The sequence below is a fragment of the Tribolium madens genome, unplaced genomic scaffold, assembly GCF_015345945.1.
Source record: "Tribolium madens isolate multiple individuals breed KSU strain unplaced genomic scaffold, Tmad_KSU_1.1 Scaffold_11;HRSCAF=98;Tcas5.2_LG3b, whole genome shotgun sequence".
Classification (NCBI taxonomy): Eukaryota; Metazoa; Arthropoda; class Insecta; order Coleoptera; family Tenebrionidae; genus Tribolium; species Tribolium madens.
In genome coordinates this window covers 238,330-263,722 of record NW_025400975.1, presented here as the reverse complement: position 1 = coordinate 263,722, position 25,393 = coordinate 238,330, and the positions used below count along the sequence as shown (strand labels likewise).

General features: G+C 28.7%; 1 protein-coding gene across 4 annotated transcripts in view; it reads right to left on the bottom strand.

Moving 5' to 3' along the window:
• LOC123004858 (hepatic leukemia factor) overlaps positions 1-25,393 on the bottom strand; it is a 60,798-nt gene extending 35,405 nt beyond the window's left edge. Inside the window, exon 1 of one of the 4 annotated variants that reach the window (XM_044398378.1) lies at positions 24,914-25,393. In XM_044398378.1, coding sequence (XP_044254313.1) covers positions 24,914-25,007 — 94 coding nt within the window. In that variant the 5' untranslated portion in view covers positions 25,008-25,393. Of the gene's footprint in view, positions 1-3,655; positions 3,966-24,913 lie in introns of those variants that run through there. The other 3 variants (XM_044398350.1, XM_044398359.1, XM_044398368.1) reach the window with 3 other exon arrangements.

The following is a 25,393-nucleotide window of genomic DNA, read 5'->3' as shown; positions in this document are numbered from 1 at the left end:
GAGTTGCTGTATTTTTATAAATTGGTGCATATTAAAGCACCATTGATTGTAACCATGTGATGGTACCAATGGGTTGAGGCGATTGTGCTTTTGTTAAAAATAACATTGAACGTTTTGACATGGTAAATTTTGACATTGAAAACGGAATAATCTAATGCTTGTACCTAATCAAACTATCCAACACACCTCGTATTGTCATTTCGAAGAGAACAGACTGAAGGACGTTTCTGATTACTAATCAATTGGCAAATATAATCGGAAAATACTTTGCAAAAATCAACATCTAAACGATTTTTCTAATTTCTGTCTTTTTAGGAAAAAACTTCAAAAACACTTGATTTTTTTTTGATAATCAACAAAAATTACCAAGGTTTCAAAGAACAATGTTAACTGTTGCATGACATTCGCACACAGCATTGAAAATTTATTTCTCTTTTTTAGTGTAAAAAATACTAATGCTGGGTTTGATGATGCATAAATATAAGTTTGACTTGTAATTAATTTACTTGTATATCAATAAAATTATCCGTTGTTTTGAGCAGTATATACAGAGTGTTTTCATAATATTACGAAAAATTGCAACCACATATTCTACATCAAAAAATAACACTAATAAATAAAGTGGAGGAACTAATAGATTTTAATTTTTTTAACAAATGAGCGTTATTTTTGCAATTATTGCAATACTAAGGAAACAGCCTGTATGTATTAGCTCTTAAATGCTAGGAGAGTGGTAAGAAACTTAATTTCAAATTAATGGTTCACGTAAATTAAAATTTGGCACGTCTTGTGTATACAAATCAAGAAAATGCAAATAAATCGCTATAAATTAACAGTTTAACATCGGCATATAATTTATTTATCTAATTAAAAGCTTGAATAAGTAAAACTTCATTAATAAAAACCTGTATGTATACCTAACACATAACTTTTTTCAATTGGTAAACTACGTAAAGTATTAATGTGTATTTCACTTACAAAATGTAAATTGCATTTCCTGAATAATTAAACTTTTAAGAAAATAATAGCGTAGGGACTGAAATTAGTAAGTATTAAGCAGCTCTTTAGCATAAAATTGCAGGTTTTGGAAAATCATGAGAATGAAAATGAAATATTTAAAAAACAAAATTTAACACTTCTGTGCTCATATGGCAAATTATCATTTATTTCCCGGTTTACTACACTTTTGAACCACATGTGTTCCCAATTTTTTGTTCGTTAAACTGAGAAAAAAACCTCACTGAAGGCCATGACAATTGACACATTGCATGGCTACAATACCCATGTTTTTCTTTCAACAAAAATTAATGCTTTTATTAAGACATGGGAGAATAGTTCTATATTTACGTGTTCAGATTATTAAATTAGACAAAATTTGCACTTTTTATTCTAATATGACATTATAGGTTTTTACAATTTTGCACAAGACAAACAGGAAACAGAAATTTTGAGCCTGGTTCTTGATTTTGTCTATTTCTAATTATTTATTCATAATGTACCTACCAGCAATAAAATTTCAGTGATTTTACTTTTTTTTTAGACAAAAATACTTATTGTCAGATTGTACCTTGTTATACATACAATTGCAATTCTGTATTTTTTAAGGTAATAGTTAAAAAAAATCAAAAATTAATCGAAATTGCTTGGAATTATTTGGAATTATAAAAATTATGTTGGGATTGCTTGTAATTAATGGAATTAATTAAGTAATTGAATTTTTCGTGAATTGCTGGATTTTTTTTCTTTCTAATTACTGATAGAATACTTTTACACAATTTTTTTAAGTTAACCTAATAATGTCTAGGTAGTACGTAATGATGAGATAACAAAATTACCTCGTGAGTAAAGACTAAGTATAATTTTCCTCTCGCTCTGCTCGTTTTATAAACTATAACTTTGTGAATAATAATAGAATAAAAGTATATCTTTATATTTTATCATAAAAGTTCTTAAATTTGCATTGGACTAAAATCATTTTGAAATATGTCAAAAGTTCCATTATTCCGGACTCAATCTTTTGAATGTGAATATGAGATTATAAACCTAGAAAACTCTAATTTAGAATTAGAGAAAATATTTTTGAATTACAAGAAGTAATTTGTAATTATAGGAATTAATCTAAAAGCAGTAGAAATACTGAAATATTGAAATTACTGGAATTATCTGCGATTACTGAAATTCCTTTTAGAATAATTGGAGTTCTTTTGAAAATTAGTAATTTTTTTTTAAACTATCAGAATTAATTTAGAATTGCAGGAATTATTTTGGAATTACACAAATTATGTTGGAATTACAATAGAATTTCCAAGGATTATTGGAATTACTGGAATTTCGATGTTTTTTTTTTAAATTAGAATTAGTTTTTTCAAGTTAACGGCCCCTCGGCTAAGTACGATATTTAGAAACCCGAAAATTTTATATTTTGAAAAAAATAGCGTTTTGTCAAAGTTTTAAAAGATTTTTCCTGAAAACAAATTGAAAACAGTTTAAACAAAATATTTCTTAACTTCTTAAAGTCTTAAATTTGAACATTAGACAAATTTCAATATTATTCACATTGAATTGTATTTTTTAAAGAGATTTCTAGCATTTCTTTTAGCAGATGAACAAAAAATAAGGAACCAAACGTTTTTTGCTTAAATTATTTTGTGAAAAATACACTGTTTCTTAAGAATAAAATTTTTCAAACTTATTTTAATTTTTATCATGAAAATTTATCACCCTGTATCGGTATCGGTTACGAAACTTTATAGGCCTACGGTTTATTTGACAAATTAGTGTTATTTTTCGATGTAGTATTTGGGGTTGCAATTTTCCACAATATTAACAAAACATCCTGTATAAGTGTTATTTCGCCGTTATTTTGTACCATTTCTTATTTTGTTGTTATTTGTAATTTATAGAATTAACAAAAAAGTAAAAAAAATAAAAAGTATCCTATAAAAAAATTAAGTTCACTTTTTATTAACATTAGCATTTTGGTAAACAGATTTTTTAAAACGCTTGTAAAACTGTCAACATTTCTGTAATTTTAACCGTTTTATTTGCAACAAATTAGAAACAATTTCAAAAAAGTACTCGTATCTATTACAATTTTAATAATTAAACTTGTATTCAATTTTTTTACAATTTTTTTATTTAACCTACAGTCGTGTAGATTTTTCATTTTTTGATTCAATTGTGTGGCCTTTCTATATTAATGAAACGTTTGATGTCTTTTTATGTTTTTTTTTTATTTTATCACTACATAATTATTATGGGTTCTGCTTTAATAAGTTATTTTGTTTTTAGTCAAATGAAAAAAATACTATTTACAATCAAAAAATAATTAATGTTTCACTTTGTTAAAGCTTAATAAAATATTAGGAGTAATAAACTATTTGATTTTTGTGTCTACGAAAGAAATATAGTTGAAAAATATCATAATACAAGAAGCACCAAATATTTTTTTTTTACTTTTCATTAGTAAAATTATTTTAATTACTTATCAGTAAATGTTTGCCTGAAATTGAAATAAGAGTCGTCCGGAGATAAAATTGAGCGAATTTCTAATCAACAGGTGGTGATGCCAGCGTCGTTATCACATCAACAAAAACCCCCATTTCGAAAAAAATCGGACAAAAAATGTAAAAAAACTCGTTGTCAAACGTCGTACCGTTCATGTAAACGTGCTGCCTCCAGAGCTGCTGGTACTGCGTCCATCGGTCATCCTGGGCCTGTACATGGGTAAGCGTGCCCTGCATGACACCCACAGGCACCTGATGGGCCCCCAAATTGGGGGCGGTCACTGGCGGCGCTGGCAATTGGTATTCCATTCTTTGCGCTGCTTCCTTCACCGGTACCACAAAACTCATGTTATAACATGCTAACTGCAGTCCGGCACTACCGTAACAACAAACACTAAACCTGCTGAGCGCTCTTCTGCGAGCCGGAAGAGCAACTGGACATGAAGCAGGACTTGCAAACTCCCTGCTGAGTGAATGGGCCACCTAGTCGCGGGTGGGGGACGGTGTACAACACTCTCGGTTTCGCAAATGCCGGAAACTACCGGCTTTGAGCTTATTGTTTGTTGTTGTTGTTGTTCTTTCTCTGTTGTTTGACTACACGTTTGCTGTTATCATTGATTTATTAATTGGATTATTGTTGCGGAATGTGAAGAACGTCGATGATGATTTAAGAATGAGCCCCCATGATGGTACCTTTTTGTTTCCGGGGAGATTTCGGTACCTCAACACTTTCACTCAGCCAAATTTCTTTCAGCCAGTTCTCAGGCTCTAATAAACGTGTAGATGTAGGATTATGTAAGAATTCATTAACATCGAACTAACGAGCTCGCAGCTTCCGAATCAGGAATTTTATTTTACTCAGGTGTAATAATAGGAAAAAAACAATAGAAATACGATGGATTATTCTTTTTTAAATTTTCGGAGATAATTTCTTTTAAAAATTACATTAAAATTTTTAGAACTATTAAAATTAATTTGGAATTATAGGAATTATTTTAGAATTACGTAAATTATGTTGGAATTACAATAGAATTTCGGTATTTTTTTGGAATTACTAGATTTTTTTTGGATTGGAATTAGTTGGATACATTCTGTGCAAGTTAACGGCCCCTCGAAAAATTACATGCGAGGTGGAAAAGGTCTCATTACCTACCCCGTGGGCATAGATATCCGGTCGAGAGGCGAGGTTTGTATAATATTTTATTCACAATCACATTTCATTCAATAATAAAAAATCCATTTTTTTATGAAAGTTGATACAATGACAGTTGCTATGCAAACAAATTGAGTTTTTGACATTTTTTGATGGGCTAGTTACATCCCTTCACGGGATGTAATGACAAATTTCCCGACCTCCAAAAGGTTAGGAATATTGCTAGTGATTGTGAACAAACAATATTAATAAAACTTCAGAATTAAATAGTTAGCCACTGAAAAATAGAAATCGTGTTACGTTCTTTACGTTTACTTTTTAGGACAGAGATAACTCTTGTTATGTTGTATTTTAAACTTTTACGTTTGAAGTTTCAAATTATACTCCACATCAAGACAAGTTAACATATACGGTGAATAAAAAGTATGGAACTAAACGTTTCTTTCGTAAACCAACTACTTTACAAAAAAATTATTAGTGTAGCGTAAAGTACAATTAAAATGTGACCGTTTACAAAAAATAACATTTTTCTAAATTCCTTTTAGTTTTCGAGTTTTGCAAAAAAAAAAATTAATGGCAACCCACTGTTACAATTTTTTTTTTATTAAAGACTAATCTAAAATTGACTTCTAATTAAATAAAATTAAATAATTAAATAAAATAAAGCACGCAAAAATGTTATAATGCTTTTTCGAATATTTTTCATTAAAATCATAATTTGAAAAGATGAATTTTTCAAATTCATTTTATTTTCCTTCTCCCTGTAGATTCCTCTTTTTTTAAATAATAATAATAGATAAAAATTCATTGTTTGTAAGAGGAGTTAGCTTTGTAACAAAATAAATCCAGTAATACAATTATTCTCAAACACAACATATTATACAGTGTTTCTAAGAAATAAGTACATTAGCGTGGGCGACCGAATTTACAAAATTTCGTGCAGTTTCTTTTTCTAGTATCTATAACAAGCATGAATTTGTTGTTAGACAATTTCAGACTAGTTTATTTCTGAAAATAAACCATCCGTTTCGATTTTGTTTTAATTGAAATAACTAAACCTTTGTAGGAAGCCAAATATTTCTTAAAAGGTAACTACTAATACTCATTTATCGAAATATAAAATAGAACAAAATATTGTATGGCTTAAAATTTAATTTAAAATTTACCATAACTTACACTTAAAAGACATAAATAAGAATCAAGAGGCGTCATCAACTATGATTTCTGTGATTAGACTCAGGCATCTACTTTGTTATTTTAATATTCTTCGGGGAAATACTCAAGGCCATGCTATTTTAAAACTAGTAAACTTGAACAGCTATTAAAAAATAAGTGAAAAAAGATGTCTTAGGCACACAATTTGCTTATAAAAAGAGGGAAATTATTTAAATGTACTTATGAATAAAAAACGTCATGCAAAATATTTCCTTTAATAAGCTTAAGTGTCCTCTTATGGGACCAAAACAATTTCACTAGAAAGGTAGTTTTAAAACATTTTAATATAAAGAGTGCTTCATAAAACTGATTGGATCGAAGAAACAGAACTCTCACATGGGAATCCATGATAATGTAATCTATTAGGAAAATGAAATTAATAACCGGAAAATACTGCATGTTATCATAAAAATGAGTATTCCATAAGGACAGAAATTGTAGAAAAATTAACCACGATTGCTAACAAATAAAATATTAAAGAAGGATATAAAACTACACACGTCTTTGAAACGTGTTTGAGATGTCTTCTTAGCAAGGTCACACAATAAAAATCGCCTAACAACAATTCGATAAATATGTAACAGATTCGAAAAAATAACCCTTTTGTATTCAAAGAAGAGGAATTTTTTTTCACAACTTGTTACAAATTGTACCACAATTTAGTTTGTCGAGAGGTTGTAAAGTTGTTATTCTCTACTAGTGGTCAATAATCATTCTCATTATGACCAAGAGCAATAAAAGATTAGATAATTATCTAACGGAAATGAAATTAATACAAAATCAAATAAAAAGACTTTTTCCTCATTAAAAAACACCATAATAACCCCACAAAGGGCTTATTTCTTGTTGAAATACCAGCAGTGGTAGGCCAAATTTTATCAATTTTCCCCTTTTTTGCAGTTTCTATGTTAGTTTAACAAATATTGCATATTATGAAGTTAAAAAATTACATAACCTCAATTGTAAATAACGACATGTTACGTCAACATGCCTATTAAGTGAGGTTATATACTTCAAAGTTGTATTTCAGTGTAATAAATGTGCTAGTAGTGAAAAAAATATATAAAACACGGTGGGGAAGATTTCTATAGCCTCGCACTTATTACTTCCCTCGATGCTACGCATCTCGGGTAATAACCAGCTTTGTGACATAATATACTATTACCTGGTCAAAAACAAATATCGAAAGGCATGCAAGTTTCCAGTTTTCTCACATTCGTTTAACATCGACTATACCTTGGCATGGTGGATGCGATTGTGAACCCGGGGAATTACCTCCCGGATTGTTATAAAAGGAAGGAATCCATTGTCGCGTTTGCTCCCATCCAACGTAAGACCCGTTTGGGTCCTCGTAGAATTGGGCCCGGTCCTGATATTCGGCGCTCATTGCAATGTAACCATAATTATCCCGAGGCCATGTTGGGCCCGAAATTTTTTACACTATGTTCGAATTTTATTAAATGTTTGTGCGTTCACAAAGTCTTTTAGTCAGAAGAGCTGTGAAGTGGAAACGGATTAGACTATTTGGTGCGTTTTTGCGACGATTTTTCAAATTATGGCTTAGTGATTACATTTCTAAATGCAAAATGTGAATTTTAATAGAAAAATATAATTTAAAAATGTAGTCATCTTTGAATAAATATTTGTAAACAACAGAGATACAAATTACTTATAACCAAATTTGATTATTGTAAAACTTAACCGCTAAAAGTTAAAAAAAATTCCAAAATTTAAAATATCCAACGCTATTGCTTACAAAGCTATAGGTGAAGACTGCGTAATAGTGAAAATTGAAAAATATTAATGAAAAAAAGTAAATAAAATTGATTTTTTGTTGTAAGTTGTTAAAATAAAATGTAACGAAAAAATCGAAAAATAAGAAAAGTCTGTTTCTTTTTAAACGGAAATGTTAAATACTCTTCTATTTCATAATTTTTATTGAAGCGAGTGCACAAATCGAAATTATTAAGCGCCGATTACTAAATGAGATGTATAATGCTTTTGACAATTTAATGTGTAAACATTTACTTATTATAAATATTATTTGAAACAAGCCAATTTTTTTTCCTTGTTACAACTATTATTATTAAATCAATTAATTTAAATGATCTAAGATACCTAAAATTTGATAAAGTTTCAATGTTTTACATATTTTGCTTTCTTCTATTACCGTTTTTTTTCTTTTTTTTTGAAATACATTAAAAAAAACAGTTTTAATAAAATAAGGTTTTTTTTACAAAAATGTTTTTCCAGTTTTATAGTTATTTATAATTTTTTCATTTCTACATATTGATTTGATGTGGCAAAGCTGTTATCATACCAATGGCTATACTTTAAACTGTTTTTGAAAGAGTAGTTGAAAACTCGCATTTTTACCTTCCTGAAATCAACAAAAAACTTCTATTTGGTCGAAGAAAAAGCACAGAAATTGATAAAAAATCGGTAATTTTAATGTCATTTAAAAACGTACATAACATCGTGAGTCTGACTTTTAATTTTTGCCCACAACATTGTACTTACTTATTCAAATTTTTAACAGAATTTTTAAGACAAAAACAGAAAACAAACAGCACTTTTTTCTCCAAAATTTTGACTTGGTGATTTCCGTTAAAAAACAGACTTTAGATACATCGAATGAAACAACTCAATTAAAAAAGCAAATGGTATCAAATGACCACAACTAACAATCGCGGTATATAATAACAATGAAAATTTGGAATGTTACAACCCCGTTTGCTTAAGAATCAAAAAATTTCACACAAACGGTAAAAGACGGTCGAAATTCAATCACTAAAAACTGGTCTAAGCACGACCGAAATTGAAAGCTTATCAGGAAATACTGACTACAAAGATATGCCTCCAGGTGAGAAGAGTCTGGGGGTGCAAAACACACCAGATCACACGTGGACGATTTTATTCACGCAGCTTGCAACGTGCCACGACTCGTGCCCGCCTTATTGTTGCGGCGGAAATTTCTCGCTTCTATATTTACAAGTGCACACTTTGTAATCTACCAGGTGAACCAAACGTTTTTTCATTTCTTCAAAAAAAATGTTAATTTTTCCAAATCGTAACCAGCTATAAACTGTTTTTTACAACTATCTACATCTTATTCAATTTTTATCAACAAAATTTCGTTCTGCTTGGTTTGTTCATCCTGTAGAGTATAAAAACGAATCACGTGACTGAAATAATACCTAAAAGATTTGCTTTCTTTTTAAAAAGTTACAATTTTTTTAAATGAAAATTAACAATAATTAAGGATCTACTCTCATAGTGATTTTAATGTCCTTGCGCAGCAATATCTTCTTCAATTTAAGCAAACTTTTGAAATCCTAGACGCAGATAGCGTCACAAAAGTTCAAAAATTGCCACCAACAAAAATAATTTGTCTATAAATACTAATGTTTACATTTATTTTTATAATTTCATTGTACTGGTCTTCTTGTGTATCTGATTGTCTGCTTTTAATGTTGATTACAATGCCAATAAAATTACTAAAATTACTACTAAAATTACTTTATTTTCGGATCATTTGTATATTAAAATCTCCCTAGATTATGTTTAAGGTTATGTTAGTAATTTTCAAATACCAGAAAAGTTTCAAGCAAATTTTTTACCAAAAAGAAATAAGACGGAAAATGGAACTGCTAAACGGGAAAAATTTATTTAATGGATAATATACATTTTTATTCATTTTCAGAATCTGATTCAAAATTTTCAAATTTCAACTCGTACGAGAGCTAGACTGACTTATTATCGTAATAATTTCCCCAAAAACGGCAGAATCCACAAAAAAAAAACATTTCGCCTCTGTTCGGGGTGCGTATTTTCGCCATCCGCAACGTCACAGAAATAATTCCAACTAATTCCACCTTCACCGTTGTACTTTTTATTTTAAATTGCGCCTTCAGTAGCGCAATTACGTTGCCAACGTAATGACATCAAATAACTAGTGACTGATACCAACATGACAACACTTTAACAATTATTTTAAGAAAAATAGACTTTAATTTTCTGAATTTTCGGCTGTAAACATAAAAAATTAATAGAACTAATTTTTTTCTTTAAAAATATCATCAAAACGCAATATAGAAAAAATTATGTAGTATATTTTATATGCAACTCGTATTTTAGTATACCATTCTAATTAAAAAAGTTGATAATGTACTAATTTGACAATAATTTCCATTGAATGATCAAAAACGAATAAAATCAGTAATTGTGACCAATTTTTATTGCTAATAAAAGAATGTTTAAATTCAGATCCCATTTCATTAGACAAAACATGATCGATACCTAATAAAAAACTATGTCAAGTAGTCATAATAAATAAAACATTTCACGTTCAAATAAACTTTCGATATGATAAGTGTGTAAAATCAAAATTTATAATTTGATCTAATTCAGAATTAAATTTTGTTTTACTTCATTCAGTTTCAACTAGAAAAACTAATTTCGTTTTATCTCAAAGCATAAATGTCAAATATAGTCAGCTTAAAATAGTTTTTCTACACCTATAGCCGTTTTTAAGGAGAAAAAAAATAAATTTAGGGAATTTTGCGTCTGGCATTTGTCATTATTGTGTGTAATCTCACGATTTGTTCATATTCGCCACCGAAAATTCAGAAAACTAGTAAGTTTATTAAAAGCAAATTTCGCGCAATTGCACCAACATTAAAACATACAAGGCTGTTAACGCACTCTTTTTGGGTCTCCTAACCTATAAACGTAATAAATATTTGTTTGCACAAAAAATTGTGTTAACCATTTTACATGTTGAATTATATTGACAAATTAATTTCGGCGTGTAATTTTTTTAATTAATTTTTATTTTTTTTTAATTAAAAAATTTGACGACCACACTTCCATGTCCAGGTGCCACCAGTATTTTTTCTTATTACACACTTAATTAGTACACATACTCTTTTAAAAGATTAACAATTATGATTATAATCATAATCAGTCATGAATAACTTTACATAAGGCATAATAATATTAACTAGCTATAATAAATACTCCAGTGTTTATCGTTCGTTTTAAGATAAAACAAGTTCATTTTTACGATAATTAATTCCTACACATATTATATTCACCATTTCTTTCAAGTCGATAAAAGTGAAAGTTACCAACGATGTAGGTGTCTACTGAGAAGGCAGACCTGCTCAGACCACATACTGAAACATTTGTTTTCTTACTTTAAAAACGTACTTTCATAGAAAGCTTGAATTTTGACATTTAGGCTGATAAGTCAAAACAAACAATATTCTACTACTAATTACTAATTGCAAAATAGTCAAAAACATTGGATAGTTAAAAAATGTAAAAATCTTTGAAGATGAACAAAACGATAATACTAAATAAAATTTTTTTTTAATCGTGCCGTTCCGCTGAACGTATAATTAAATTTTGTACGCACTTTCTATTTAAATTCGTGCATTTTAAAACCAGCATTTTTGTAAAGCGAATGTGTTTTAATTACTCCAAGATTTAATAAGGAGGGGACACCAAAAATCGAAACGTAACTTGATAAATCAACATAAATTTGCAATAAATAATATTATAACGGGGAAGTGAAAGTTAGCGGAATCAAGGAACCTTAAAACTGTGATAATTTATTTAAAAGCACTGAAATGTGGGTGGATGGAGAGTGTATTGTATAAAAAAGCAAGAAAAAAAGGTATTTAATTTTTTTGTAATCAAAAGTCAAATTTTCCGTAATTTCTCCATGCTCTAAGGCAATGGAAAAGAAACAGTTAATTAATTAAGTATCAAAAATTTGCGCAAATAAATCAGTACAGTTTTGGATCATAGCTTGCGGTAGCAATATTTTAAACATACTTGTTTATTATGAGTAGAATGAATTTTAATTAGAAACACAGAAATGGTAGTAAGAGATCAATGGTCACATGTTCGACACCGTGTTTATAAAACTCACGTGGACTAAGGTGCGAGGCTTGTCAGGTAACTATGACAACAGCATATATATAGGAAGTTACGCTATCATAATGTAGAGTAGAATAGCAAATTAAAAATAAAAGTACAAATCACGTTTGAATCTTCTTCGAACTTGCGAATATTCATGAGAGTGGGAAAAAATAATCTTGTGTATATTCAAATGAATATAGGCAACCATAAAAACTCATTTGCTTTCAGAATTGCATCACCGATATATACAGAGTGATTTTAATAGTTTTACAGAAATTTTAATGGGTGATAGTAGAGGAAAAAAGATGCCAAAACAACTCAACATTATTCGAATAAGAAAAAATAAAAAACTTGCATTTTTTAGTTCTTTGTGCACAACTATTAAAATCACCCTGTACTTTTACGCTACAATACCTATCTGAGGATTATTTACTATGGTGTAAGTTTTCATGTTTGTTTTCAATGCTAGATATAAATAACTTGCTATAAATATAAAACTAAATATAACTACAAAGTACCCGTTCTCAGGTAATAATAATTAATACAATACGTAAAAAAAGTGTAGACAATACAAATACGTAAAAGAAATTAAACAATTTTCAAACATTGAGTACAAACATTGCAAATTAAAATCTACTAGTTCTAGTTCAAGTTTAGTACTGGGAATATAAATGTAAAAAAATATATTATACAAAATTTTAATGAAATTATTAAAATTTTAATACTGTGTTGAAACATTATGATAATATAATATAAATAATAATGTACAGGGTGTCCCAAGTTTTAGGGCCGGCACAAAAACAAACATTTCTAATTGATTTAATAAGAATTTTGATAGTGTAAACGATACATGATTAAATACACCAGAATTCCATATTTTTAATATTAAAATGTTAATTACTCAAAATCTATCAACTTTTACATTATTCAATTTTCACAGTTACCATTAGCAAAAATCAAAGAATTTTATCATGTAGAAAAAATTGCAATTAATAATTTGAAATCCTCTATCGTTTGCATTAGCAATTTTTTTTTAACTTGGGACACCCTGTATAACAATTTTTTTTTGAAACAAAACATCTTGACTTTTATTAAAGTATAATTAAATTTTTATCTTATATTAGTCATAGATGAACTTTAAAGCTTTTGATTTTTTGATAATTCAAATGATGCTGTTTAGATAAAAATATACAGAGTGTTCCGGTGTCAAGAAACTATTAGAAACCATTAACAAAGGTATAAAAAATGTTGATTCAGATTGATACAGAATTAAATTCTTCTTCATTTAATAAACAAAAAATTAGAACCTTCCATTTGGAAAAATTGAATTATGGGTATTTGAAGTTTCCCAAATTTTGGAAATTTGTTAATTATTTTTTCAATCAAAAATAAACAAAAGAATGGTCTCACCATTCTCTTTCATATGCCCAAACATGATATCAAAATAATTAAAAATAGCAGAGTTATTCATTTTTGGAAAGGAAGGTGCAAATCTAAAAAATCTAAATATTTCGAAAACTCCTAAACTTAGGTAAAGGAAAATCTCTCAAATCCAAAAAAGCAATAAAAAAAGATTGCTTTCTATTTAAAATAACAAAGTCCACTTCCGGTATATCCGGAATATACCTAAACAAATTTTTAGATAGATATCAATATCAGAACTCCCAATACTTCTAATGTTTTTAGTCAGCCTGTATGTAAGCGACAAAAGTGGAGTAATACTAAGGAAATGAACATAATATGATTGTAGATATGAAGTTACTAGGTCTAAGTATCAAGTAAATATGTTATCAAAAAAATGCTTTCAGACAGGTGCTGATATAAAAATCAGATTTAGTATTTTTTTCTTTCACATTTGATATTAAAACAAGGAAACGAAAAAGGATCCTAAACACGTGTCAAGTTTTATTGTGTTTATTTTGTCGTATGGTATTATAACTGTGGCAAAATTTTCCTTCGTTGATCGTCTGCATGTTTTCGACTGATAAAAACGTGGCTAATTGTCTGGTGCTTAGGTCATGGCATCATCAAATTCTTTTAATTAATTAGCAAATTACAAAATCACAACCCTGACAAAATTTCTAATCAATAGATTTTCGAAATAGTCGTACGTTTCAAGTCCCAATAAAAAATAGTTTGCAATGTTTCGCATCCTAAATTCATCTTTTTACTTTAATAATAAATCATGGTAAACAAATATTAAGCAATGTTAAATATTTAATTTATGAAAAGCAATTAATTAATTTGGGGCGTGTTTTAAACAAAATGTGTACGGATTTGAGAAGTAAAACAAATGGAAAACCACAATATAACAAATATTTCAAATAATTCCATCATGTGACGATTATCTTAGTTTGGTCTACGAAAAAAAAATAGACTTTAAAACATTATAAATTTAAAATAATTGACAGTCCAGTTTATTAATTAAAATACCAAACCTTTCATTTTTTCATATTTGATAATTATTTTTGGTTGATTAAGTGATTATTGCTTCTGTGAGAACAAGCATGGTTCTTGAAGAAAAAATTGCTGTTTAGATACAATACAAATACAATAAAGTAAAAAATATACCAGGTGAACGACAAAATACTGTAAAAATGTGATGTAAATAACATTTTTTGAATTTTTTTTGTTTTAAGTTCTGCAAAATTTGTAATTTTTTCGAATGACAACCCACTATAAAACCTTTTTTTACCCAAAAGTAATGATCTAAGCATTACAACTATTTACATTTTATTCAATTTTCATTTTGAAAATAATCACATAACTCAAAAACAAAACAAAATTTAATTCTCAAAACACGATCACACAAGGCGACAAAAAAAATCATGTCGTGACAACTTGACAAATTTTGTCTCAGTGAGACAAATCAAATGCACTAAAAAAAATTTTAAAAGTCCACACACTTTGAACAAAATATTTTTTTTCTAATTTAATTGAATTTAAAATCCTTTAACTTTAAAAAATCCTTACTCAATAACTATTAGGCCGATTTACTTCAAATAAAGACCATTCTAAAAAGATGGCCTTGCCCTTTAGAATGATATAAAATTTGAAATAGAATATTGGCAAGCTTTTCTTCGAACGTGTTCGAAGAAGTTCGAAGTAAATCGAAGTAATTTAAGAAAAACCCTATGAGTAATTTTTTTTTCTTCGACACCATCGTGAAGAGCATCTTTTTATTAGTAAGAATCCAAATTTTTAAAATAATATACCGAGTAGTTTTCAAGATATGATTTTTTGAAGTTAAGGTTTGCTATTTAAGTATTACGCCATATAGGAGAAATGTATGTTAATTGCATTTTTATAAAAGTATTTGTTTTAAAATTCTTCTTTTGCTTAAAAATGGTCAATTGCACCTTCTTTGTTCTAATTAGAATAAACAAAAACTGTTTGTTTACTTAAAGCAAATAAAGAGTTTTTTTGTTGTAAAAATGACCACTGATCATTGAGCAAAGAGGATCTAGAAGTTTAAGAGGCACGAGTCTTAAATATAAGGGCAAATCTTTTTCAAATCAAATCACTTTAGAAACTAGATCTTGTTTTTTGTTTTTTGTTCACCCTGTAAAAATACAAACTTTAGACCAACGTAACAAAAATTATTCTCTCATTTTCCAGAGTTTCAGCTCCATTAATTGATGAAACAACGTCAAGTGGAATGCTGCATAAGCCGCAGCAGGTGATGTTATTTTCAGCTCTCCGACAACGGCCAAGTGCAGTTGCACTTTATGACGTCACCACCATAACTGCATCCCACCTACCAGGATAGCAGAAGGTGGTTCAGTAAATGACAAGCGCAATGCATCCAAGAATGCAAGTTGCATGTTGCATTTGTAATCGTGATGATGGTTTTTCGCACGTGTGTGTGAAATTTGTGCTTAAATTTTCGCAAGCAATAGATTTGGAAAAAAATTATTTCAAACCTATGTTATGTGGGTTTTATTAATGTCATTTCTTTTAGGTCACCTTGATGCAAAAGTGGAAATTCGAAAATAATGTTAATGTTAATAAGAAGGAATGGTGGCCATCTTGATTATTAAACTTTGGTTAGTTTGACATTTGTACATTCATTTGCTAATAATGAACTAAAAAAAGATCCGAAAATATAATTTGGAAGGTGAACGAACTAATTTTTAACTCTGCTGAATTATTTTAAAATTGTTAATGGACTAGTGTAAAAGAGAAATAATTCTGAATGTTGTCTTTTAAGACTATTTTCAAATAAAAAATATACCCAAACGTGTTGCCAAGAAAAATTTAAATTAGAGTGTTTCTAATGTGTAGAATTCGTGATGTAGTGTATTTCAGAAAAGTTCTTTTTTATAAAAACACATACAAAAGCTACGAGTCGCATCAAAATGTATTAGTTTCTTTTAACATGGCCCCACTTATGGGCACATTGGATTCGCGATTCACTTTAGACCACGTAAGAACGGCTTTATCTAATTTTTAGCAGTATGTAACTTCTTCATTTTTGACGAAAATTCACCAGTTGAACTCGTAATCTTGTCCTTGTTCTTCAAAATTGTTGCCAATGTAGAATTGGCTAAATTTTTCTCTTTGCAGATTACAGATTATTTTTTACCACTTTCGAATTCTTTTATTATTGATATTTTTTCTTTGATAGAAAATATTTTTCTTCTCGAAGACGACATATTGATACAGAAAGACAAAGTGTTCTCTGCTTGAAAAGTTATTCAAGACTGAAAAAGTGAGAAAAATAAGACTATTAGCACGCAAAACGACATATCCAAAAAATTCTAATACACAATACGTAATGGAAATTCGCAGGGTTTTTATTTCTTTTAGGAACTCTCGTTATAACCGATCTGTTTCCGAAATTTCTCAGAATTGGACAAAAAATAAAAGTGTTGTTATATCCACTTCAATTCCAGAAAAATACTCGCTATAGAGGGAGAATTTTCATTAAAGCCGATTTTTCGTTATAACCGGGACTCGTTATAGAGAAGTTCCACTGTATATTTGACAAAATGACAAAAACAAAAATTCAAAGTATACATTTTTGAAGTTTAATAATTAATAACCAAATAATCAATCCACCTTGAATATCTCAGAAAACTAAACAAAAATTAGGAAATTCAGGGACAGGCCAATTTTTATTTACAAGGAGACACCTTTTATTGTACTTTTGAAAGTTGTAGCAACCCCCTTTGTAATAAAAACAACCTTTTCAAAATTTTAAATGGCACTCAAATGAAAGGTATTTTGACCAGGAATTTGCATTGAATTAATTTTCCTCTAATTTACTTGCCCATATTTTTTTTAACTTGTCCGTTTTAATAATTGTGTCACATGATTAGTAGTAACTAACAAGACATGATATATTATCCTATTCTATTTATTAGGGAAAATTTCTACGCAATCATTTGTGATGGTAATGTAATACAATTGTACCAACTGTAGGCAAAATTTGTATTATAATTTAGGATAGTGACATTGACATTAACTCATTGATAACCATTTTACAAAACAGGTGACAAAGCAAATAAATTATTCAACTTTATTTGGTACAGACAATAGTCAATTAATAAGTTTTTGAGTTAATTTTTTTCCACTTTTTAAAGATAAAAATTGTAGATCAAAATCATTATCGAACAGAAGCGGTTTTTATCTGTTTTATCTCAACAAAAGCGTGTAGTTAGTTATTAATTTGACCCAAAAACGTTGATCTCTCGACATTCACTTATAATAAACAATAATGTAGCCACGCTTGGTATTTTGGACAATTTATCAAAATATTAATATATTAAACTATCATATTTATATTTTTACAAAGTGACATTCAAATAACATTATTCAGAATATAACTACGAGTAAATTAAGTTAATAAACAGATTAACTATTTCCAAATACGCAAATTAAATGATCGCATACGTTTCCGCACTAATCAAAAATCGTCTACAACAAATATTTTGTTCCACATTTATCGCGAGTTAATTTTTAGATTCCACCGCACAACGCAAATCGTGAATCATTTCCAACTTGGGTAATTCTAATATTGAAAAGAATAACTAGTTTCTGTAATCCCAAATGTACCTCATCTTATTTTTTCACTAGTAGTTGCAAAAAGTTCCATTATTTATTATTTAATCGAGAAGTGATAAAGTTGTTTTTCTCTCCTAGTGATCAATAATCATTTTCATTACTGACCAAGGGCAGTAGTGGATTAGAGGTGGGAAATAACGATATTGGAGGCTATTGCATTGATACAAATCCATCTAGATTTATTATCATCACAGGTACTAACGAAAATATTTCTAGATGAAATTAATGCAAAATCAACTTAAATTTTTTCATTAAAAAACAATGGAATAACCCCACCTCTAATGCTTCTATATTTGTCAAAATTGTCAAAACAACAAATATGTTTATTTTATGTTGAAATACTACCGGTAGTAGAGCACATTTTAACTCTTTTTCCCGTTTCTTTGAAGTTTCTATCTTATTTAACAAATATTTCTTATCATCAAGTTAGAAAACTCCTTCTTAGATTTACAATAATTACAATAATAAATCAGGTAAGTAATTAATAAATTACCGAAGATAATAATAAATTTACAAAAATAGTAGTTGTGAATAAGATTATATTATTTACCGTTGGGTAATAAATGTGCTAGTACTAAAAAAAATATATATAAAACACACTAGAGAAGATTTTTGCAACCTCGTATCTATTATTATTTCCCTGGATGCTATGCATCTCGGGGAATAAACAGCTCAGTTAGAAAAAAATCACTTCTCTACCTTGTGTAAAAATCATAGGTTCATTCAATGCAGTAAATAACATAACATAACTATGTATTATCGGTAATTTTCTTGGCATTATGTCAGGAATTTTCACGTGATGGTAGTCCAGCACTGTCCTAATAATAGTCAGCTGACTGCGAAAACTACAGAAAACACACATTTTAAAATACACATGTGGGCGTCAAGAAATATCTAATACTTGTGTTTATCTTATTATCAAACGTCTCGTTGCATTTGTTACAGTGTTTTTTCTACAAATACCCAGAGTGAATCATTTTTACCATTGATTTGTGAAGACCTTTCGAAGCATAATTTTTAATTAATTAATTGAATCAACACAACTAAAATTAAGTAAACAAAATATCATTAACGTGTGTACTTTAGTATTCGCATGATCTTCGGAGGTTATTGTGTTATCGGTGCAAAATTTATAACATTTATTGGAGAAGGAAAATCGATTTAAATGCGCATATAAATAGAAAATACAGAAAAACTTCCATGCAAATAACATCGCAAGGAAGGAAACTAAATTTAAAAAAGTCTATCAATATAGTACAAAATTTTAAGTGTGGAGTCTAGTAAAATTTTATCGACCTTATCATCTAGATAGCTTGACATTAATTGTTATCTTGGAAAACAGTTTCAAAATAATTGTGCAACTATATTTTTATCTACTTTTTTTTTTCTAAAACTCGTGCAGAATTATTTTGGCAACTAATTTTATTAAATAAGTCGGTTATCAGCAAGATCCTCGAAAAAATGAATTATACTTTTAGGAGACACAAACGAACAGATAAGACTTCAGATAAGGTAATATTATAGTAAGAGGAATTTTACACATTCGTGTTCAAAGTTCTCGATTTATCAAAGGTTGAGAAATAAAAGTTTGACACGACGGAGTCCCCTTGATAAAAAATTGAGCAAAAACTCCGTGACTAACATAACACATTTCAGACAAGCGCGTGAAGTCTTTAATGATGGAAATTGTCAAGGCTTCATTAATTATCTCAATAAACATAAAAATAGAATAGCATTATAATTCTTTAAGCAGTGAGCTCAATGAGAATAGTATATTATTCAACGAGCGTATAATGATGGCTATTATTCACGAAGGTGAAGTTTAAAAAACGAGTCGCAGACGATTAATAACAATTAAAATTAAAAAAATTAAAAACCATTTAAATAAAAAAACACGATAGAGAAGATTTTTATAGCCTCCCATTTATTATTTCCCTCGATGCTACGCATCTCGTGTAATAAACAGCTCGGCTATAAAAACTCTCGACTCTACCTTGTAATATAATATACTATTCTCGTCTCGGTTGTAATATTCTATTAGAAATATCCGTACCTTAAAATTTTATTTAAATGTAAAACACCTTAAGATAAAAAAATTATTAACAACAATGAGTATCTGACAAATGAAGAATATGTAAATTCCATTAAATTATATATTCTTACTGACACATTAAACATTGTTGTCGAGGATGGATGACGTATTTCAAGTTTACCTATTTACTTTTACGTTATGTGTTAAACGACAAACAAACACTTGTGAGCTTATCTTTGACATAATATTCATTTTATTTTCTAGTTTTTAACGTGATGGAACGATTAACATCTTCATTTTAAGTCTTGAACTGCTACCACTTTTATTTTATTTATGTTAGAGCGGAGGAAGTTGCAGTTTTCTTCATTGTATTTATTTAATAATCTATTACTTATGCACAGATTATGGAAAGTGTTGTTAATAGAGCAATTAATAATCAAGAATCAAGAGATTTTGACTTCAGGAGTGTGTAGCAAGCGTGTTGTTTCATGAGATTAAGGTTGAACTATACTGAATAAAAAAATAAATCGTTATTTAAAAATTCTGAAAAAAATATCATAACTTTTTGATGGCCTTAGCAGCAATATATATAAATTTGAAATTTTTATCGGTGCCGTTTAAAAATAAATTTAAAAAAACCTCTATTTTTGGCCATTTTATTTTTTTATAAAAAAACTGTAGGGAAGAATTTTTTTATTTATTTTTGGCGTATTGTTGATTACCCACTTATATTACTGTATTTTTTTGATAATGCGCTTTTTCATAAAAAAAATTAAAACTATTGAATTTTGCAATCAGTTACAAATACTCAAAATGAGATAAAAACTCTGTGTTACTGTGTGTGTGAGGTACTTATTTAATAAATATTTTTACTTTTACTATTATACAGTTTATTTTCCGTCATTTATAAAATAGGTATATGTTTGTAACTGTAAATTACCAAAGACATTAATCAATTTTTCTACATAATGAAGCATTCTGAAATATAATGTGAATAACTATCAAATGCGTTTTTCCATTAAAGAATACTGAAGCAAAAGTGTGCTTTATTTTCCTTAAAAAAACTAAAAAACAAAAAACTCCAAAGTTATTAAAAAATATTATTAATAAAATAAAAAACAAACTAATTTTAAAAAATCATATTGGTTTTAATCGCTTTCAAACAAATTGAGATTATTTTTACTACTGTGATTTTTTTTATTCACGTTCTGAAATGTCTATCTCTGATCTATCAAAAGTCGTCAAGTTGTGATTCTCACCTTTTACATACATTATCTGTACAAGTGGTTTTTAAATAGATATTTTGATAAAAAAATTTCCAAACGAATAAATGTATTATAATTTTTTCTAGCTTAGACATTAAAACGTTTGTGACAAAATAGCACTCCTGAGATCCCAATACCAGCAGCCTGTTAATTTACCACACCCTCCATGAAAAAATTAGAAAAAATTATAGTTTTAAATTCTGAAGAGCTAAAAATTTTCCCAACTTGTATGTACTTTTACCTTAAAAGCAACTCTATGTTGAACCTTAGTAAACACAAAATGGAAATGTGTGATGATAACAAAAAATAAATAAAACTTGATGCGAGAGTTAAAGTAATTTTAAAAAAAATTGCAGAAATCACCAGAATCTGTGTGTTGTAAATATGTTGACAAAACGTTATTGTGTTAGTGAGAAATTAAATAAAACCTTAATTTCTTTAATTAACTTTTAAACCTGCATTCATACAATTCATGCGTACGTAAGTACATATTACGTCCATTGAGTGAAATTATTTATTTAAGTGCAAATTGCTCAACAAGCTTATTTAATTTACTCATTTTCATAATTGACTAAGGGCAATAATGGATTAGAGGTGGGTAAATACCGATATTGGAGGGTATTACACTGATACAAATAAATTTCTGTATATTATTATTTAAGACTATTAGTATCAACACAAGTTTTTCGAGATGAAAATAATGCAAAATCATATAAGATATACAGGGTGTGTCAGAACTCGCGCCCCAGAGGAAAATTTCAAGTAAGATAAGAAACCAATAAGAACATGGAAAACATCTTTAAGAAATTCTATTTGTCAAAAAATTTTAACATTTATTTTTTGACATTTTACATTTTTTATCTCTATTTAATAATGATGATCTTGTATACAGGCTGATCCGGCTAAACCCCACATTATATGTATTAGGAGTTCTAATAATGATATTTAACTAAAATTTTGTTTATAGCCATAATCGGTTAGATTCTGCTCAATGAAAATATTTTCAAGACGGCGGCACTTCTTGTTACACCGGAGGTGAATAGAAAGCTATATTTTTTATTGCGTTTTTGGATTACTCTAGTGATTTTGAAAGAGTTTTCATTAGCCTTCCCTATACCTAAGTTTAACCGTTTTCGAATATTTAGATCTCTTTAGAAAGTTTTGGATTTAAATCTTCCTATTTTACCATTTTTTATTATGTTAAAACCGTATTTGGGTATATGAGAGAGAACGGTTAGATCTTTCCGTTGATGTATTCATAATTGGAAAAATAATTAACAAACCGCCAAAATGTAAGGTTACGTTTCGGAAACTTCAAATACCTTTAATTCAATTTTTCTAAATAAAACACCCCAATTTTTTCTTCTCTAAATAGAGGAGAATTTAGTTCTGCTTAGATCTATATATTAACATTCCCTAAACCTATATTTGACCGTTTTAAAGTTATAGTAACTTCTTTTGATATTGTGAAAAAATCATTAGCTACTTTACCATAGAAATAAGAAAAAAATAGAATATCAAAGTTATTATACCAGGTGAATAAAAAGTATGGTACCAAACGTTTTTTGCTTAAACTATTTATTTTTTGAAAAAACTATTTGATGAGTGCTAAAGTACTATAAAAATGTGATGATTTAACAAGAATAAAAATTTTCGAAATTTCCTTTTATTTTTGAGTTCTACAAAAAAATTAAATTTTTTAAATAGCAACCCACTATAAAATCATTTTTCTCATAAAAGCTGTACTCTAAGGAAAACAACTATCTGCTTTATTTTTAATTTTTTCAAAAAATTTTTTTCATATAAATTGCAATTTTGACAAAAAAAATCGCATAACTCAAAAACAAAACAAAATTTCGTTCTGAAATTACGATCACATTTTTTATATTACTTCAATTTATATTAATTATTATTTTCCGGAGGCAAATGATTAAAAATAAAACCGCTTGGTTCCATACTTTATATTCACCCTGTATATAATTTAGATTAAATAGATTTAATTGGTATTTACAAAAAAAAAAATAAAAATAACACAATTGTAAAAAAAAACTGCATTTTTTCGGTGAAAAATATTTCCATGGCAAACTATGCGAAAACTAACATGAATAGTAATGAATTTCTTCCATTGTAAAAAAAAGTTAAAATAACTTGGAAACCATTAAATTTAGGTATAGGGAATATTGAAACAGATCGATGCAGAATTAAATTCTCTTTCATTTAGTAAAGAAAAAATTGGGGCTTTCAATTTGAAAAAAAATTGTTACGAGTATTTGAAGCTTCGCAAACGTAACCTTAAATTTTGAAGGTTTGTTAATTATTTTTCCAATTATAAATAAACGAAAGAAAATATCTAACCTTTCTTTTTCATATGCCCAAACACGATTTTAAATTAATTAATAATGGTAGAGTTATTGATTTTTGGAAAAGAAGATGCGAATAAAAAAAATATTCAAAAAAGTCTAAAAATTTCAAAAACGCTTCAATTTAGGTATAGGAAAGTCTAATAAAAACTCCCTCAAAATCACTTGAGTCATCTAAAAACGCAATTAAAAAACATAACTGCTGTCATTTTCATTAAGCAAGATCTAAACGATTATGGCTGTAATCAAAATTTTAGATAAATATCGCTGTTAGAACTCTCAATACTTCTAATATGGGGTTTAGCCAAAACACCCTTTTTTCATAATTATTTAGTAAAGGTACAAAAATTTTGCTAATAAAAGCTACAAGTAACATTAAACAGAGTTACAATTTTGGATACAGATTCCTTATTTTCATCTCTAATAATCTATAGCAAAAAAAACTTGGAAAAATTATTTTTCCAACAGAAATAAATAGAGGAAAGTGTAAAATATAATCTCATAACTTCAAAATTTTTATAGATAGAATTTTGGTATCGTATCTGGAGCGCGAGTTCTGGCGCACTCTATATAAATATGATATACAATTAGTAGCATTTGTATATTATTTCAAGCTCAGCTGCATTTATTTGTTATTGTTGTAATGTGCAAAAATAAGTTATTTAAGATACATCCTGATATATTACCGCACTTGCGTGCCAATTATTTTAAAGTTCAGGGGAAATTTTTGATCTAAATGTAACTTTGTCGTTTCGGAGACGTCTTAATTTAAAAAATATTGCCTTTGTCATCAAACTGACAAATTTTTTTCAAAATTTATGTTAACACACATAAATACGTGAATGACATCGAATTTACATTAGCATTAATTAGTTGATTAAAAAATGAATGAACAATATTTTCGAATCCAGAATTCTTGATTTTAGAGTGAAGCATTTTTTTCAAAGGATGTTTTTGATAACATTGAAATAAAATGCAATGAAGATAAAGTGCAATTATGAAATTTAGGAAGGAAACACAGACAAGGCCACTCATATAATTCGGACGTCAAGAATAGTAAAAATAACGTGTTCATGTGCTCAGTTTTAAAATAGTTTTCAAACACGAAAGAACAAACTCGTTAGTGCTATTTATTTGAACACGTCAATCTACCGACTCCTCGCCTTATTATTAACATTTCATTTAAGCAATAGTTTAATTGTACACATGCGCAACACTGTAAGAAACATGTGACTATAAATATGTAGACGGTAAATGAAAATAGTACCGGAAACATGAGAAAGAAACGAAATTTCTGAATGAAAAGTGCATGCCGGAGTCACAAAACTCCGGGGAAGGGCACCGGAGTCAGCGCGCAAGAGCGTCCTGTAAAGGGCAAAGTAACTCACCGTTAATTAAAGGATAGTTGTGTCCGGGATGTCCAAGGAGGGATTTAAGACCGCTTTCGAGTAGATTTGGTGAGCTGCGGTCCTTGTAGCTCATCTCACTGTCACTATCACTGAAATTGTAGATTGAGCGCGGAATTTTGGCGGCTTTTTTGAGTGGTGTTGACACCACTCGTCACTATACCATAAAAAAAAACCTTGTGACCGCACCAGAAGCGGACTTACTGCATAAATAAGACGAGGTTCGGCCTGCGGACCACCACAATCAATTCGTACTAAAATAGTTCGCTCCACAGCGCGACATTACTGCACTCTGGCGACTTGCTACCGCCGCTCCGGGTTACAGTCCAAGGTTGATAACGATGCTGATAATAATGCCGATAGAAAATTACACATGATAGCCGGCAATTAAACGATGCTGTAATACATTACAACATAACCAATCTTCATGTTCCTGCTTGTGGATCTGACATTTTTACTGCG